A 16435-nucleotide genomic window follows, 5' to 3' on the forward strand; every position below is an offset into this window, starting at 1 on the left:
GCCAGTACTTGCCGTTGACACGTCAGGGCAGGGTTGGATTGAGCGCATGATGAGGTTTCGGGCTTTGTTGTCTTTTGGGGCTGGCCCCGTTCTTGCCTCCGGCAAGGCGCCACATGGTGGACAGGGGCCGAACCGCCGAATGACTATTCGTACAGGTTCGCCGTGAAGCCCTTTGGATGCTCAAATTTCTGGTTGATGCCATCTTTAGACTTTGTTCAGTCGACCCTTTTCCACCCTCCTGCATCCTTTCGCACATAGCGTAATGTACGTCTCCCTCATTCGTGTATCTTGAGAATTGATCGATAACGAACGGAAGCTCGATTCCAGCAGAGCATATTCATTTGCAGACCTAGGACAGACACATAGCTCGGCATCCGCGGGCAGAATGAGATGGGGAGTGCCGTGGTACGTAGAAGCCATGGATGCGTCTATCACTACAGAGGCTGTTTCAGAAAAAAAGCAGACCCTTTTCTTTATATTAAAACCTGTGCGTTTCCATCGCTACTCATCTCGATGGTCCGGAGGACTTCTATCTTGGACAATTGCCAAATGCCAAATCTAATTATCGAATCCTTTGAAACTAAAAAACCTTCTCCCAACCAATGTGTTGTACTAGTCTTTTTTGCTTCGATACGACCCGTGGAGGAATCTCCGCGCGGCCTTCCGCCAATTTTGGGCATGGTGGTATGGTTTCTCTCTAGTTTGTCCGCTGCTAGTGGGGGCGACTAGAAAGGCTATTGCTGGTCCGCGCAGCCCCTCACCTGAACCATTAATTGTTCCCTTCGTGTGAAAGGAGTCTCACAGCTAAGGCACACCACCCAGTGATCGAATTCAGTACCTCCTGAATTTCGGCAAGTGCGTGCTCAGAATCTTTACCTCGAGCGTACCCCTAATTGTTCTTGAATTCAACAACTCTGATAATCATCAGTCCCCAGATCGCTCGTATGTCCGAAGAACTTTCTAACCGCACGCAAAATCTCTGGTTTGGACAGACTCCTTACACAACATAACGCATGTATTGTTCCATGTAATTACCAGTGGCTGCTCAGCCAAATGACGGTCCACATGCGAATAGGCGTCTGGAAATGTTGGCGACACGTACCAGGGTTCCGAAATCGAAATTTGACTGGAGATGACCGCAGCTCTAGCGATGACGATCGGACTAGAGTGTAACTGTCCTCTTCCGTTACGGCCCCGCTGCTGAACGTCTGTTTCAACATAGAATTATATCCTCGTCTCCGCCGATGACCAGCGATAGCTAGGGAGCGGCGGATGAATGTAGAGTGAACGAGTTTCCGGTGCATCCCTGGATGACGAACGCTTCTAGATGGCCTATCTTTCTTATCACTGCAGTCGCTTCAGGATCGATACATGCAGGTGGCGTGCAACCCTACTCAGCGTCCTGACTTGGGGTATGACACGATAGGGTTGAGAATAGTCGTCCTAGAGCAATTCACCCCGTTGGGGGTTACTTTCGGTCAAATGCGAATGACGACTGCCTTTGTGCCGTACTCACGAGTTGCAAACCCTAAGGTTCACACCTAATCAAAATTGGATTACGGAATTGGCCGAATTCCTTTGCGCCATCGTTGAACTTCAACACCGGCAATTAGCCGAACTACGAACTAGCACTTCAGGGGAAACAGCTCGTTGCAAACTCGAAGAAATGAGCTCACGTATGCACGGGCCGACGTCCGTAATGAATGCAGATGTTGAGGGCGATCTCTTCCTCGGCTCCTCCCGCGATTCACTGTTTGCTGATGTCCTTCAAATGTTTGAAGCACGTCGCCTTTCTACGTCTCTCATCAGACCTAGAAGTCTCATTCAATTCTCTCGGGTAATTTTTTTGGAGTGAGTTTGGATGGTGGAGTTCTCATGGGATTGTGCGGGGGGTTCTCAACGTTCGGCATCCGCCACAATCCGGCGACCTCAACCTTTGTGGTGGCAAATCTCAGCACCAGTCGTCAACTATCATCGTGGAGGACCTTCGCTCAGTAATAGTCAATACATGCGGCATCGTCAACCGGTTCACGGTAGGCGGCGACCTTCCTTACCCCCTTGGACACCGTGGGCCTCAGGGTTATTATCGTTCACCTGATGATGGGTCGCCTTAAGGTGTTGGTTTCGTCTCTTTGTGACGACCGCCACACCACCCTGATCACCCTGGTTCTCAGCCCGACAGCAACACAACCTCCACTCGGAGCCCTCCTTTCCAACTGGAGACTTTCTACTTCTACTTTCGGCCGTAGCCGGCCTCTTCGCAGCCTCATCCACTCAAATTGCTCGTCGCGGAGAACCCTGTTTTTGACGTCGAGGGCTCGAGCTAGTTGTGGATCCGCCCAATTTCTTGGAGAACACTCCATGCATATGTCTGTCCTCATTTGTGCACTCCGCTATCGTGGCGCCACGAGGCATGCCGCTGGGTATGGATTGGACCGAATCACTCCAGTCTGACCGTTAACCCCGCCAAGACCTTCAACGAGTCTATTCCCCAAGTCGTCGACATCTTCTCTTGTCGTAGTAAGGTTATTTGGTAGGTTGTCAACTTCAATCTTCAACGTCAAGGCCGGGCCCCCATAGCTCAAAGATCTACAAGGATCCTCCACTTCCAAATCCCACGACCCCATCCTGAGGAATGGTTTTCCTAGTTCCATTCTTCGCCAACCTTGCATCCTCGATCTCATCACACTTCACCACCACTGGATTCCACCGTTCGGCATTCTTTCCGTCGCCATTTCCTCTACACATTCACCCCGTCCAGTCGTCGAGTCCCAGTCTCATCCGACCAAATGGCCGTCATGGGACGGCAGTGAAGGTCGCACATTTCCGATACTCGGTTCCTGCATATCCTTGGAAGAAACCATGCTGTCATCTGGCGGGGCGAGAAACCAACTGTTCAGGCGCCTAGACATTCGAACCCGCGGGAAGAGTCAAAGTGAGAGGTGTTGGGGACGACACCTGCTTGCGCTCGGCTCATCCTAGCTGTAATTCTACTATTACTATTAGTGATCAGGAGTCACCGCTAGTGTCAAACTCCCTTTCTCCAAACTTTTCAACGCCATCTCGGATCGAACGATCGCGAGACCACCCTGAAAAACTCAACGAAATTTACGACCTGCGACCGAGCCAAATACACTAGGTTTACGCGTGCGCGGGATAACCATGGAAGATGATGACAATGGTGAGGACCGAGACACATCGCTCAATAGCCCTACCTTTCCGTCTCTGACCGGCGAGGCCGAAGGGCCTGACCAGGCCCCTCGGCCCCCGCATTGCCAAGCGACAAGTCGAAAAAACCCGCGAACTCTAACTCCCCTTCAATGTTCGCCCCATCCCCAGCCGACGCCTCGAGAGAACCTCGCGGCACCATGGCTACCGTTTTCCTAATTTCGATGCCAACAAAGGAAACTTATCGAGAGAAGCCCCCTCCACCTGGCACGCCCATACCTTCCTGAGTGCATCTGCTAGCGGAAAGCCATCGTCTCCAGCGGGCGCCCCTGCTTCGAACTTCTATCTTCCCCGCCTCTTGTTCTATCAATATTAGCGTTACCATTGGGGCCGGGGCGGTAGTTTTTGGAAATTTTAAGGAGATAAGGATGGATTCAACCCTCGGCGTCGAGAACGTCGGAGATACATCACTAAGCCGTCGACAACTGTACCGATCTGGCCAACATCACGCACGAAGATGCCTTCATCACTACTCGCTTCCCATACCCTTCCACTAGCCTAACTTATACATGATCAGACATTTTTTTCCAAGTCCTCAATTGAGGCATAGCGTCGAACGGTGTCAGGGACCCGTGTGCACGATTCTCGTGGAGCTGCCCGTTTACTTCGCCTGTTCGCCGCTCCCAACAAGTCTTCTCTTTGGCTATTTCGCCTGCGAGCGCTTGGTGCCGGTACCACTCTCAGGTCCACCCAAAAGCCCCAGCTGGGTCTGGGGCCGACACCACCGACACAATCCGATCGCTGTTCTGCAGCAATTGCATTGGTGTTGCCCAAAAGAGGGGAGGTCAGCCGCCGTTCTCAGTGTGACCCAAAAGATACGAGCATCTGCATTCTCACATGCTCAGGTTCTTTGGCGTACACGGCATGCCGCTTTCCATAGCACACGCGAACGGCGAGGCTTCAATAAATGGGGCCCAGACTCTAGCTCTGCTGAGAGGGTCGTGCTAAGATGTCAGCCATGAGCCTTCACCTATCGAGTCCGGCCTCTACCTCAATTTGATCAAGTTAAGTCACCGGGAACGAAACATGATTCGAAATTGGATGATGTTACGTGATGCATTGTCACCACTATCGTCTAAACTTATCCCCCCTCATTGATGAGAGACTCTATGTCGCGTAAGCCTGCCAGTTCCAGGTCTGCGATCGATACTCCTCCCGAGCTTTCTACGTCGAAGCTGGGTAGTGGAATCCCTGGTAAGAACTTGGGGACCTCGGTTTACCTCTTTGAAGAACTATTATCTCAGCGACGTACCGGTTATGTGGATGAGGTATAATTGCTTTGCTAGCCAAGCCCGTGGAGAGACAGCTACCGTTGGTTCATCCTGACAATTGATGTGGACTTCTCTTCTGTCTGTCATTTCCTTCTCACCTATTCTTAGGACCGCCTGTCATTATCATCTCGTGTCTCATTACCTCTGACTTGGGTCTCTTGATTGATTCTGTTTCATACTCATTTCATTTTGCTCCTGAGTCTCCTAACTCCGTTGCTTTGTTTTTCCTTTAGTCCCTCGGTTCTCTTTAAGCTATAAGCTAGCTAGTGACCAAGGTTTGTGGCTTCGTTCTTTCATTCTTCGTTCACTCGCTGTGCACGCTGCAGGTAGTTATATACCCATACGGTTGTTGGATGAACAAACCATGACAACGCACCGGTACGCATTATCATGCTCATATCAGTTATTGATATGATACCCTTTGTCCATGTGTTGCATGTTTCACTCTTGCCCTACTCTACTATGTTCCACATGTAGCGCTCATTCGCATCTGATTCCTTTATCGCGTTTGTCTTATATCTTGTCACTACCCAAGCTATTTATACCGCTGCACGGTTACAATGTTCTAGAGAGATCTTCCCCGCTGAGTGCCACAGTGGTTTTCGTACTATGGTGAGTGCTGCTCACTACAGCTCTGCTCCCTCCACCTTGCCCAGCACGGAACCGATGGCGACCGAAGAGGAACGTGAGAAGCGAGGACGTGACACTGACAACTTGTGATGTGACAACCGCTGGGATCGAACGTTTGATCGATCTTCCTCACGGAAGGGCTTACATGGTGCCGAGGATGGTTGAGATCCAAGGAGGTATCAAGAATGCCTGTGCGACGCTGATTTTTTGGGAGACAAAACTGGTGTGAAAATCTTGTTGCTGTCTCTGAAACACAAGCTGAGAGACACCGATGTGTGGGTTTCTCGTCACTCTGTGCTCCATTCTGATAGACCATCGAAGGGTTTCCCGCATTCTTGGGGCTACTCGGGCTTGACCTCGCAGGTGTGGCCCTTCCGCTGAAATTGGGGCGTAGTCGCCCCGTTTCAGCGACCTGGGCTCGTAACCTGTTAGAAGTTCATGTGCTAGTGCCTTTAGAAAAGGGGGACGCTGTTTGGATGCGTCACTCTTTCTGACCTGATCCTCTCGTCTGAGGCTTAATGTGAACTCGAGGCAAGACAGTGCTCTGAAGTTGTTTGCCATCGCCGGACTCCCCTTTCCGTTGTCTCTGGAAGCGTTGAGCTTATTCTTGTACGCTTTCTGTGTTTATTTTGTTGGGGATTAGGCTCAAATTATGTATCTATTATTGCGTATGTCGAGGATATCTCCTGATTGTCGTGGAAGTATGTCCCAACTCCGGCTTGGCACGTTGGACCAAATTTTGACAGCTTAACGATGCACGAAGCTACATAACGCTATCCTTTGTGTTTTCTCGTAGTTTTCAATACCAGCACGGGAGCACTCCTGATACACTTCGATATGTCCATCCATCACGCATGTGAACCCTTGTGTGCTAAGTTGCCTTAGTTATACTACTTTCAGGGCGTCCGACCAAACATCATACATCGCCCAACAATCTGCTACTCCCAACAGTGAACCCTTCCACTACAGAACCTTTCCCATGTCCCGTGCCTCATATATGAGATTTACGGATGGACTCCGAGTCCTTTAGCTTTCTCCCAGATGAGGGGTGGCTTCATGCGCCCCGGGGTGTAACGGACTGTACGTTTGGCCGGAAAGTGCACGGTTACTGGGCCCATCATTCTCAACGATGCTCATGGAGTGAGCCTTGTAGCATATACCATCTCGGCCTCGGCGGCAGCACACTGGTGCTTGTGATCATTGATTCGGAAACGAGACTTGGTACAGGTCAATGGACCACTCGTTATCATGCAGGGGCCCTGTAGAGCCCACTGTGGATGAATGGAATGGGCAGATCCCGAAGTCACCTCATTGGGCGAGCTGTCGTCGGACAGGGGCAAACTGCAGCTTAAGCAATTCGGTGTATGTGTTCTGCACCGCGCTCCCGCTCAAGCAGACTTGGTAGATGGCTTTCGATCTTTTTTTTAGGTCATGAGCAACGCGGTCAACCCAATTTGATCATGTCGGGTTCTGACGATTCGTTGTAACGTTCATTAGCCTCTGTCTCCCTTATTCTGATCGGATATCATGGCATGTGAGGTGTACTGCGATGATCAATTCCAGGAGCACGAAATTTGGTAGCTTTTGGCTAAGGCCCCGCATGATGGCGGTTGGAGGATTGTACGTCAAAGAAAGAGTCACCAAATGATCCTTTCTAAACGATTGCATCCGTCCAAAGATCCGGTCATCAATTTATAACGGACCGGCTTAGATCCTAATCAAGTAAACCTCCTACTGCATTTCCAAATCCCTTGAGAACAGTTTTTTGCGATAGATAACAATTGATACAGAAGTTTGGCTTAAATCAGCAAGTAGACCATATTAACAAGTATGGAGTGTAGTTTAGGGATATTCTGTCGAATCCTCACTGTCACTGGCTGAAGCGGGGTGAGCCCATCGTCTCTTCTCAGCAAATATCCTTGTTGACGGACAGTCAATTCAACCCAAATTTAATTCGTATCTCTTCACCAGAAAGCTGACCTGTGTGATTCGCACACTCCATCATTTTTAACACTGCAGGTTGCGAGCCAGCGCGCTTACCACCGTTGTTGCTCTTCGACCAAATCCGACGCGACAGCCAGTCCTCAGAAGCAAGGTATCGGGTCCCCAATTTTCACGTATAGCGATCAGACGGGCATCTGCATTGCTTGGATTGTCAAAAAGATGGACATGCCACATTTGGGGTGCACTGATCGTTGTTGCTGATGGAACCACACTATTTCTCACCGGATAAATGTGGTTTATATTTATTGAAGCTAATACCTTGATACATACCATTTATTATAATGCGCCTGTCATAAAATCCCCATCGTCCGAAATGTTAATTCTTAGTTGAAACCTGATTGCCAGAGGGGAAGCGATCAGCCACGGCTATAGATAACACTATTCCCCGCAGTGGCATTGAAAGCGATACCAGAAACAGTAAGTCCACGAGCCGAACGCCCAGCAGTAGTATCGCTGCGCGTTCGGCATTTTGGTGCAGCCTCAGATCTAATGATTGAGCACCTGGGACAACTTGATAGTATTTGTAGTGTGGTGGATGCTTCCTTGCGCAGATTGGTGCCGCCTTTCTCCGCTGGATGTGACATGATTTAGTCATGAGGCAGGGCCGTGGATTGTTTGAATAAGTTAGTCCATCGTATCGTCATACATTGATCCGGAGACGCTCGGGTGTCCCCCCCGTATGACTATAACGAATGGAGCAATTTCCACAGTTCGAGGCCATCGACCACCGAGGGAAGCTTAATGGACAAAACCCGGGTGAATTTTCCCATGTTGGGACATAATAGGTTCAAGCTGATTGGAAAAAAGATCTGGAATTTGAGCGGCCAATGGGGAAAACGTGCATCAGGAAGTGCTGCGACGCTCAGATTTCATTTATGCTGGCGCTTCATCAGGAAGAGGGATCGGAGCAAAAGGGGAGAAGCCGCCCGGGGCGGCCTTGCTCAATGGCCATTGCGAACCCCTGAGAGTGCAGGAGTGCATGCAGTTTGCCGGTGGTTTCATCTTTGACTTGACGAAAACAAAGACGCCAGTGTTCGGACACGACAAAGAAGCATGGCTTAACTTCGCCGCCTTAGCGCCCATGTGACAATGGTGATGACCAGGCTACATATCATGATGACTGAGTATCGTCGGAGAGCGACTATGACAGAAGGAAGTATGGGACCGCAGATCGCCTGCCATCTTTCTTGCGGGATTCGCACCAGCGCTGGACTGGTATGCATGAGATACGTGGGTTGGGATCCGAGAAACTTCTGAGTCATATAATGAGATTAAGCTACATGAGCGGGAAAGCGGCTGAGAGGAGTAAAACATCCCAAAGATGGACATCGGAATTTCGGTAGAAGATCCGGGGCAAAAAATGCAGGACGGGAAAAAATTGAAGACCCAACACTATTTTAACGAAATGGCAGTCATAAGTTCCCGATAGAAGCAGACATACTACTGACCCCTGACTTTGACCGCCCTGGGCACCGGTGGTTCCACAAAAAAAGGATGTAGCTTCGAAGTCCAGTTTGGAAGATGCGCAGCCAGCTTCCATTTGTTGGCCTCATCAGAAATCGTTCTTGGTAAAACACGAAATCACACGCAGAGGGTTGGCATTTTGTTGAGTGGAGTTACGGCAGCCATATAAGCTGGCTCAGTCAGCAGAATCCTACTCCTCACAACCATCCTTGGGCTCTACCCTACGTCAGATTCCTCAGAGCGGACCAGTGCCTCAAATGTCGCAGACTGAAGAGCACCATCTCCTTCGGCAGTGCCCTGCTACATGCGAGGGTACAAGCGTTAGCCAACAAGAGGTATCCCATCGTTCGCTCGGGTTCGCGGTGTCACTTATTGCAAGATGCTACAGATTAACCACGGAGAAGGAAGCGTTGCTAGTAGTGCCAGGTTCAATGATCGAGAACGCGGCATGGGAGGTAGAGGGGAAATACTGACTCAAGTGGATCTTCGTTCACCCCCACCAATAGCGCTCACAGCGGGGCTAATCGTTGATATTCACAGAACAATCACACTGTGTATGCGAACCAAACGATCAACTCACTCAATAATCACAACGTCTCTGTGGCTGGCAATCTAGGTCGGGATTCGTCACGTCTGTACATCTCGATTCTACGTATTGACGCCATCCCACACGCAGCGCCTGGACCCAACAGTGTTTTTCTACCATATCCGGTTGATCAAATCACCTTAGGGGGCACTGCGGGTCGTGGTGCAAACATGCTTCAAGACGGACCCTTCTCGGCGCATCCTGTGGATCAAATCTGAGTTGCGTGTAGTGCGCTAGGTCACAACAAGCTAATGCCTCGAAGAAGCTGCTTGTGCCTCAGAATCAAGAGATGCGCCGCTGATATCCATAATAGTAAAGCATGAATCATTCGCGATCCAGAATGCCCAGTCGTTCAGGGATACTACAGCGTGACTGAGGCAGTGAACAAATCCTATGGCGAACCGCGAGTTTGTTGTATCGACCCTATTGAGGGTTCGTTCAAGGAAGTAACTGCTAAATGGGCAATGGCAAACGCCCACTAGAAAAGGCTGCTTGCGCAGCCTTGACGCCAACAAAGGGAGGTGGGAAAACCAGGAACAATTTAGAAGAGGGTGCGAAAAAAAAAAAGTTCCCACGAATTGGGAAGGAACCTCACGAGTAAGTAATCGAAGTCATAGAGTTGATAGCGGCAACGCATAAGCCAAAACACGTATCACACTCACAAGGAGGAACGGCTACTATGAGTAAGTGGCAGCAAATCAATCTCAGACTAAGAAACGGGAGCCGCTAAAGCCTTACCCACCATAAGGAGAAGCGGCCGCGGCAAGATGGAGAGCAAGGAACCCAGCGGCGGATCAATAAGAGGCGAACATGGCCGTCGGCCATAGGTTGGGTCTCGGCACCTTCTATGCAACCGCACTGAGCCGAAGCAGCATGAAACAAGAGTGTTAAACATCAACTAATAATAGCCAAATACGCACTATATCTAGAAACTTGTTTGCGCAGCGATCCATGAATAGATTACTCCAGCCTTTTTTTCAATACAATGCCTCATGCACTGTACTTACGACCATAGGTCTAGTCGCAGTGCACCAATCGTCCCAGTTAATGGGTTGGCCCTGAGGCTGAATAGGGCATCCATGTGGGAATGAATGACCGTTACATGTGAGAGACCCTTTGTTGGCGCAACGGTGTTGGATCCCAAAAGCGTAAATTACATAATGCACGAGCACAGTGAACGCCAAACAGAAACGCACCTGGATAATTCTTTCGGACGTTCGTCGATGCTGAGCACTTTGGTTTTATTGTGGAAGCAGGGAATTGCTTGAGATCTAGTGAAGATCGAGGATCGAACCTGATGGAGACGGAAAATGTGGAAGGTCTCTGGAGTTTTCAGATGGGCATCTGAATCGGCACTACGAGGAAAAGATGAGCCCTGTCCTAAGTCAATAACTAGCCCCAGGTTGAACGCGGTCGAGGGACCGACACCGGTGTTCCTGCAAACTCAGGGTCCCCAGGCCTTCTGTAACCAATGACGAATGATGGAACGGCATAAAGAGAACGAGTCCATCGCACAAACGTAGGCAGAGGAAGATAGATTGGGAGGTAGTTTTGAAAACTAGGCCACCTCCATTCCATTGAGACCTGGATTATGTAACAGGCGGCCTTAAATTAGGAAAGGGACAGGCCCGCTACGGAGGAGGATCATGATGTAATTGATTCAGGGGATCTCAGGGCACGGCGAAGTCAAGAGCAGCAGCGTCGGGATCCACGTCGGGGTTTGCGGGGGAAAGTGGAAAAAGAGTTTTCGGGGAATTAATAAAACTCTTGTGACATCATTCGGGGCCGAGTGAGGATAAAACTGGATGCTTGCAGATGGAAATGCTTGAGTTGAGTTGTTGTTTTTTTTTTAACAAAAAAGCATGTAAGCTTCCTAGCTTTAAGCATTTCGAGTTAAGTTGGTAGCAGCACGCTCCGATCCAGAAGGAGTCTGGGAAGAGCGGCGGCTTCTGTGATTGGATACTTAGAGCAAAGACTGTGAGCGGTGAATGGATTATTGTGCTACACCTTTTATTCACTGTGTGAGGTTTGACCCTTCTGGCTCTTTTCTCAGATCACGGCGATAACTTTTCTCCCTTATCGTTCCTTCCATTCTGTGCATCAACACGGATACTGAATACCCTATGTAGGGTTCAAAAGAACGTTATTCACTCGCACTCCTTGTCACTCCCAATATCCTCGCGGTAAATGCAACAAAGAATTCAACCGGTTCGTCGTCGAACTCCGTTCGTATCATAATGCCACGAGTGGAATGGCTCCCGGAAGGTCAGAAATGCAGCAACTGTGGCTAGCGGACGGATCGCGAAAAGCCGCGGGCAATTGTTCCATTAGTTTTGCGAAGGCCCAGAGGGATTCGTGGCGCAACCACCCCAGTGCTGGATAAGTAGGAGCTGGCTGTATACTAGGCAGGGCGGTCTATGGTCTATGTGACGAAGTAGAGAGTTTTTCCCACCAACTAGTCAACCCGGGGTCAGTCCAATTGTCATCGGCCGTTGCTGAGTCAGCCCACCCCCCATCGTTCGTGTCTGAAGCTGAGATTCTCTACCAGCTTAGCTTCGAAGACCCAAACGTCGATAAAGCGCAGGAAGAGCAAGCGCCGCAAGAAGCGTCCCTTCAGGGACAAGCGCACGGAACAACCGTCACTGAGATCGTTATGCCCACCGACCGTATCCACCCAGACTTTGATGGAAGATAGATGCAATATTATGGAGGGTGATGTGATGAAGACAAGGGAGTTTCGTGAAGCTGATCTTCTGGACACTGAAACAGTCACGACTCGGACGCTGACAGGCTTCTCAGCTACTCGATTATCGCATGGAGACCCACTGGCAGTACTCAGGGTTGCTTATGCTTATGGGGATTGTCTTGTTTGTTTTGCTTTTTATTCTTGATGTTCACCGTGCGGTGAGATTCAGATCGCTGCACAGCCATTCAATGGCCAAACAACGATAACAACTCACGCGAATAAACGATATCCTCGCCTCTCTCTCGAACGTGGCGATTCCCATCACACCAGGCGCGCATGGAATATCCTCTCATGTTGCGAAATGCGTCATTGGAGGGCTATGTGGAAACTGGGACCCGCCACTCTCGGCAACTTTCATCAAATGTACTCCGAGTCCGTTGAGAGCAGGGAGAGGATCGACTATCTCAAGGTCCGCCTATTGAGCGGGCTATAAGACAAACGTGCGTTCAGAATTTTGTTCGATAATCAGTTCGGGTTGATTATCGTTGGGACGTATTCAGAAAGAAGAGATGCTTCAGTCGAATTTCTGAGATAGGAAGAGTCTTGGGATTGTACGCCTTATAAGTAGTTCAAGCAATGGCATCTTCTACCCAGCCATCTGCTGCCGATGCTCTTCAGCGGCAATACAACATTGGATACACACGCTGGAATGCTTGCTCTCCAGCTTTCATTCTCTTCCCCGTCTAACGAAGGTCTATCCCATGAGAGCGTATTATTTGCTCCCTGACAGTGAAATCTCGCTCCACGCACTGTTCTGAATTCCTTTGCGATGCGAAGGCTGCAAAACTATGAGTCGAAAAATTACTTTGAGTAAGTGACAAAGCTGAAGCTAGATGACTCGAACGCCCTAAACGTTTCTCTCCTATATGACAAATGAACGCCCCGCTGATACCTGTACCACGGTGGCTTGCGTTTTTCTTCTGCATTCCACGCAGGAAGTGTTGACCCCCCTGCGGCATCGCCAATGGCCTTCTGGGCCAGGAGGATAGTGAAGATGGGGATAGTAGGGATGGAATTGACCAAGTCGAGTCATTGAACGACGAAGAGGATGAGCGGTTAGAACAATTGGTGTGTACAATGAATGGCTATCAAATCATTATCACCAAGCTTGACGGGGCCGCATCAATCCGAGATCCCTTTACCGACTTGTCGCTGGTTCCAATTTAGCAAACCCTTCTCGGCTACGCTGTGCTCCTTGATCCCTATTCTCCAGCGCACCTATAATTGGGACAATTCGTTCTGGAAGGCTTGTTTCGATGGACGTGGAATGAAGTTGTCTTCACATTGATATGTACGGAACAGCTTGCAACAAGTAATATGGATTCTGTTGCATTGGACAGCAATGCTCAAGAATCTGCAATCAAATATGTTTTTCTTTTTAAACCTAAAGAGTGTTATCATAAAAGGTTCGTTCCCATCATTTTGGGTACCGGGTGATCTGTGATACCACTCAGGGTTACGTTAACTTCTTCCAATTCGAATCTTCTCTTCCAGCAGGCGTTCCAGAAAAGGCGGTTGGTTGGACTATTCGGTTCAACGGTACCATCCCTCACTGCGCCTTCGGTTCCTTCCGAGCCTGATGGATTTCACCTCACTTGGAATATCCACCTCCAGGGTTTGACAGTGGGAATCTCCTTTGCTTCGTACTAGTCGCACAAATGCTTCGCTTCTTTCTCGCCTCATGGAAACCTATTGCTATATCCGCTCTACTCAGCCTCGTGGGGTTTGCCCTTATTCGGTTAGTCGGCAGTGCGCTAAAAATATTAGGACCCTCAATCTTCTCGTGAGTTATTGCAGGTCTCAACATTTCTAGGATCCATTATTCTCTTTCCTTGCCGTTTATAAGCGGACCACGCATTTGGCGCTCTCTGCCTGATTGCGTCAGGTGGAGATCCTAGGCTCGATTTAGAACTTTCACAACGGCACCTTTGGAACGGTGATAGACGACTCGCACAGGCGGTGTTGTGCCTTCTCGAACAGATATTCCTTCCGTGTGATCATCCAACATATATTTCTTATTCATGCAGGCTTGTTGCTAATGCACCGCCGCGCGCCGCAAGGATTTGCCATACATGGCTATGCTAGGGTACACGTATAAAGTAGAATTTAAGTAACATTCACATGCACATATCAACATCCAGACAATGGATTGAACGGCTTATGGGCAGTGTCAGAAGCTACCACAAGAGGAGGCATAGATCGACAGAAGCCACTCCTGGTATTCGATGGGCATTTTGACGTCCGTCAGTGCTCACCGTCGACGCGACATGTTCATGGGTTGGGGCTTTCGCTAGAGCAGCGATGGATGAAGTGCGTGATGTCAGTTCGGGCTTTGTTGTCTTCTCCATCCTTCGGCGGCCCCTCATAGTCGTATCACGCTTGAGGCTGAGACGGACTATTCCTCGTCTCCATAGCCTCGTAGATTCTCAAAACATCGATACCATCTTCAGGCTTTACTCGACCGGCCCCTTTCCATCGTCCTATAATAATCCGTTCGTACGAAATATTAATGCGGATGCCTTTGTTCTTGTATTTGGGGAACTATTGTAGATTACGTATTGATTGATGGCGAGCAGAAGCTCGATTCTAACAAAGCATTCTTATTTGAAGACCCTGGATAGACACATGGCCAAGCGTTGGGGAAGTAGGTCGAAATGGGGCGCTACGGTAGAAGCAAGCATAAATCCGTCACTAACAAGGCTGCTTCATGCTAGAAAAGCAGACCCTTTCCTCTATATTAAAGCCCGCGCGGGCGTACGCGTTCCCATCGCTACGCCATACGATAGTCGGGAAGACTTCTACCCAGGACAATTACAAAACGCCATTTCCGAGTTTTCGATATTTAAACTGGTGAAACAACTGTTTCTTCTTTTTCACCTCAAGAAGGCGGGAATCCGTGACCCACAGAATAAATTGCGCATGCGCAGCCTTCCCTCCTTCCGTCTTGGGCATAGCGGCAAAGCCTGCTTTCCAGTTTGTCAGGCCGCTCCACTGGAGAAATATCGACGATACAGCCAGAAAAGTCAAAAAGGACAAGTCTCATTGCTCACTTCAACCCCCCACTGGTCCGCGCAGCTCCTCCCTCGTCCTCGTCCACACCAACTGTAGTCTTGGTGTGGAAAAGTCCCGCAACTAACGCACACCAGCAGCAATTAAGTTCACGCCCCTTACGCGTAGCGTGCCCCTTGAAGTTCATCACATCCTGCCGGCGAACTCGGCGCTCGTCCCGTCCATAGTCCCCAACGTTTCCGTCGCTAGATTCCTCGTATGTCAGAAGGCCGTTCTAACCACACGCAAAATCTCTCCAGTCCGGACGGGCTCCTTACGCAACATAATGCACGTATTGTTCCATGCAATTTCCAGTGGCTACTCAGCTAAATTACGACTCACATTGAAACAGGGACCTCCTGAGGATGCTGACCACACGAATCAGGACCCCGAGAGCGGAAATTTGACTAGAGACGACAGCGACTCTGGGGATAATGGTCGGGCTGGAGTGAGTGCAACTATCCTCTCCCGACTGCTGATCAGCTGACTCGATCTAGGATTACGTCCTCGTTTCCGCTGACAGCCACCCAAATTATGTTGGTGTGGACGTATCGACTAATTCTCACGAAAGTCAGTTAGCGGTCGCCTTACGCTACTTCATATAGTTGCTCAATATTAGCAGGATATCCCCACGTAGCGGCCAACAACGTGTTCGCACCATACCCGGTCGAACAAATCTCGTCCCCGATGGCCAGAGAGCGGTTCGATGAACATGGAGTGAACGAGTTTCCGGCGCATCCTGTGGACCAAGTCCCTATCGAGGATATGCGACGCTTCTAGATCACCTATCTTTCTCATCACTGCAGTCAATATTAGTTTTACCGAGCTCGTCTTCTAGACAGCGCCGGCTCCAGACGCTTGGGGGATCGATGCGTGGGGGTGGCGTGCAACCCCGCTGAGCGTCCTGACTTGAGCTGTGGCATGATGGAGTTGAGAATAGTCGCACTAGAACAGCTCTCTCCATTGTGGGTTACTTTTGGTCATACGTGAATCACGACTGCCCTATAAAGATGCTCACGAGCTGCAGAACCCCAACGTTCACACACAATCAAATTTGAATAGAGATAATTAAATAGAGATAACGGAGTTGGCCGAAATCATTTCACACCGCAATTTACCGTCAAAGATTGGTCCTTAGAGATGAGCTCACGTATGGCAATGCATGGGTCGGCGCCCATAATGAACTCATGGGGTAATTTCTTCCTCGGTTCCTCTGATATAATGTTACGAAGTCATAGAAGCTGTGGCGGATTGTCGCTCAATAAGTTATTGGATTCTGAAGTTCTTTCACGCGATCTAGCCCTTTCGTTCTTACTCAGCAGGAGTTGCGCTGCATCGTTCCTCCTTACATCCTGTCGAGCTCGTAAGGGATGTCATCATACTCCTATCACCCGTCTGCTGCATTGTACAGATGCTGTGGCGCGTTCTCGGCGTTTGGCATCCATCCAATCCAAGTCG

At 49.6% G+C, this 16435-nt stretch overlaps 5 protein-coding genes across 5 annotated transcripts; 4 read left to right on the top strand and 1 right to left on the bottom strand.

Moving 5' to 3' along the window:
* The first annotated feature begins 2477 nt into the window (after window positions 1–2477).
* On the top strand, window positions 2478–3035 carry EI90DRAFT_1648425 (uncharacterized protein). Its single transcript, XM_039052003.1, has 2 exons — window positions 2478–2533; window positions 2597–3035. Exon 2 carries the CDS (start codon window positions 2636–2638, stop codon window positions 2906–2908), a length of 273 nt encoding a protein of 90 aa, XP_038913901.1. The 5' UTR covers window positions 2478–2533; window positions 2597–2635; the 3' UTR covers window positions 2909–3035.
* A 5819-nt stretch (window positions 3036–8854) lies between these two features.
* On the top strand, window positions 8855–9401 carry EI90DRAFT_3126598 (uncharacterized protein; the record flags this gene model as incomplete). Its single annotated transcript, XM_039063931.1, has 2 exons — window positions 8855–9052; window positions 9138–9401. 2 exons carry the CDS (start codon window positions 8855–8857, stop codon window positions 9399–9401), a joined length of 462 nt encoding a protein of 153 aa, XP_038913902.1.
* On the bottom strand, window positions 9323–10380 carry EI90DRAFT_1649861 (uncharacterized protein). Its single transcript, XM_039052004.1, has 5 exons — window position 10380; window positions 10104–10297; window positions 9922–10041; window positions 9779–9857; window positions 9323–9684 (listed from the first exon to the last, which is right to left on the bottom strand). Coding segments are annotated over exons 2-5 (453 nt in total). The 5' UTR covers window positions 10105–10297; window position 10380; the 3' UTR covers window positions 9323–9431.
* Window positions 10381–14272: 3892 nt separating this feature from the next.
* EI90DRAFT_3066451 (uncharacterized protein) lies at window positions 14273–15262 on the top strand. The gene has a single exon (XM_039060954.1). The coding sequence runs from the start codon at window positions 14495–14497 to the stop codon at window positions 15035–15037; it is 543 nt and encodes a 180-aa protein (XP_038913904.1). The 5' UTR covers window positions 14273–14494; the 3' UTR covers window positions 15038–15262.
* A 1-nt stretch (window position 15263) lies between these two features.
* EI90DRAFT_3126599 (uncharacterized protein) lies at window positions 15264–15757 on the top strand (the record flags this gene model as incomplete). The annotated part of the gene is made up of 3 exons (XM_039063932.1): window positions 15264–15425; window positions 15475–15547; window positions 15600–15757. 3 exons carry the CDS (start codon window positions 15264–15266, stop codon window positions 15755–15757), a joined length of 393 nt encoding a protein of 130 aa, XP_038913905.1.
* Between the last annotated feature and the right edge of the window lie 678 nt (window positions 15758–16435).

Source organism: Cantharellus anzutake, assembly GCF_015039405.1.
Source record: "Cantharellus anzutake strain C23 chromosome Unknown EI90scaffold_38, whole genome shotgun sequence".
NCBI lineage: Eukaryota > Fungi > Basidiomycota > Agaricomycetes > Cantharellales > Hydnaceae > Cantharellus > Cantharellus anzutake.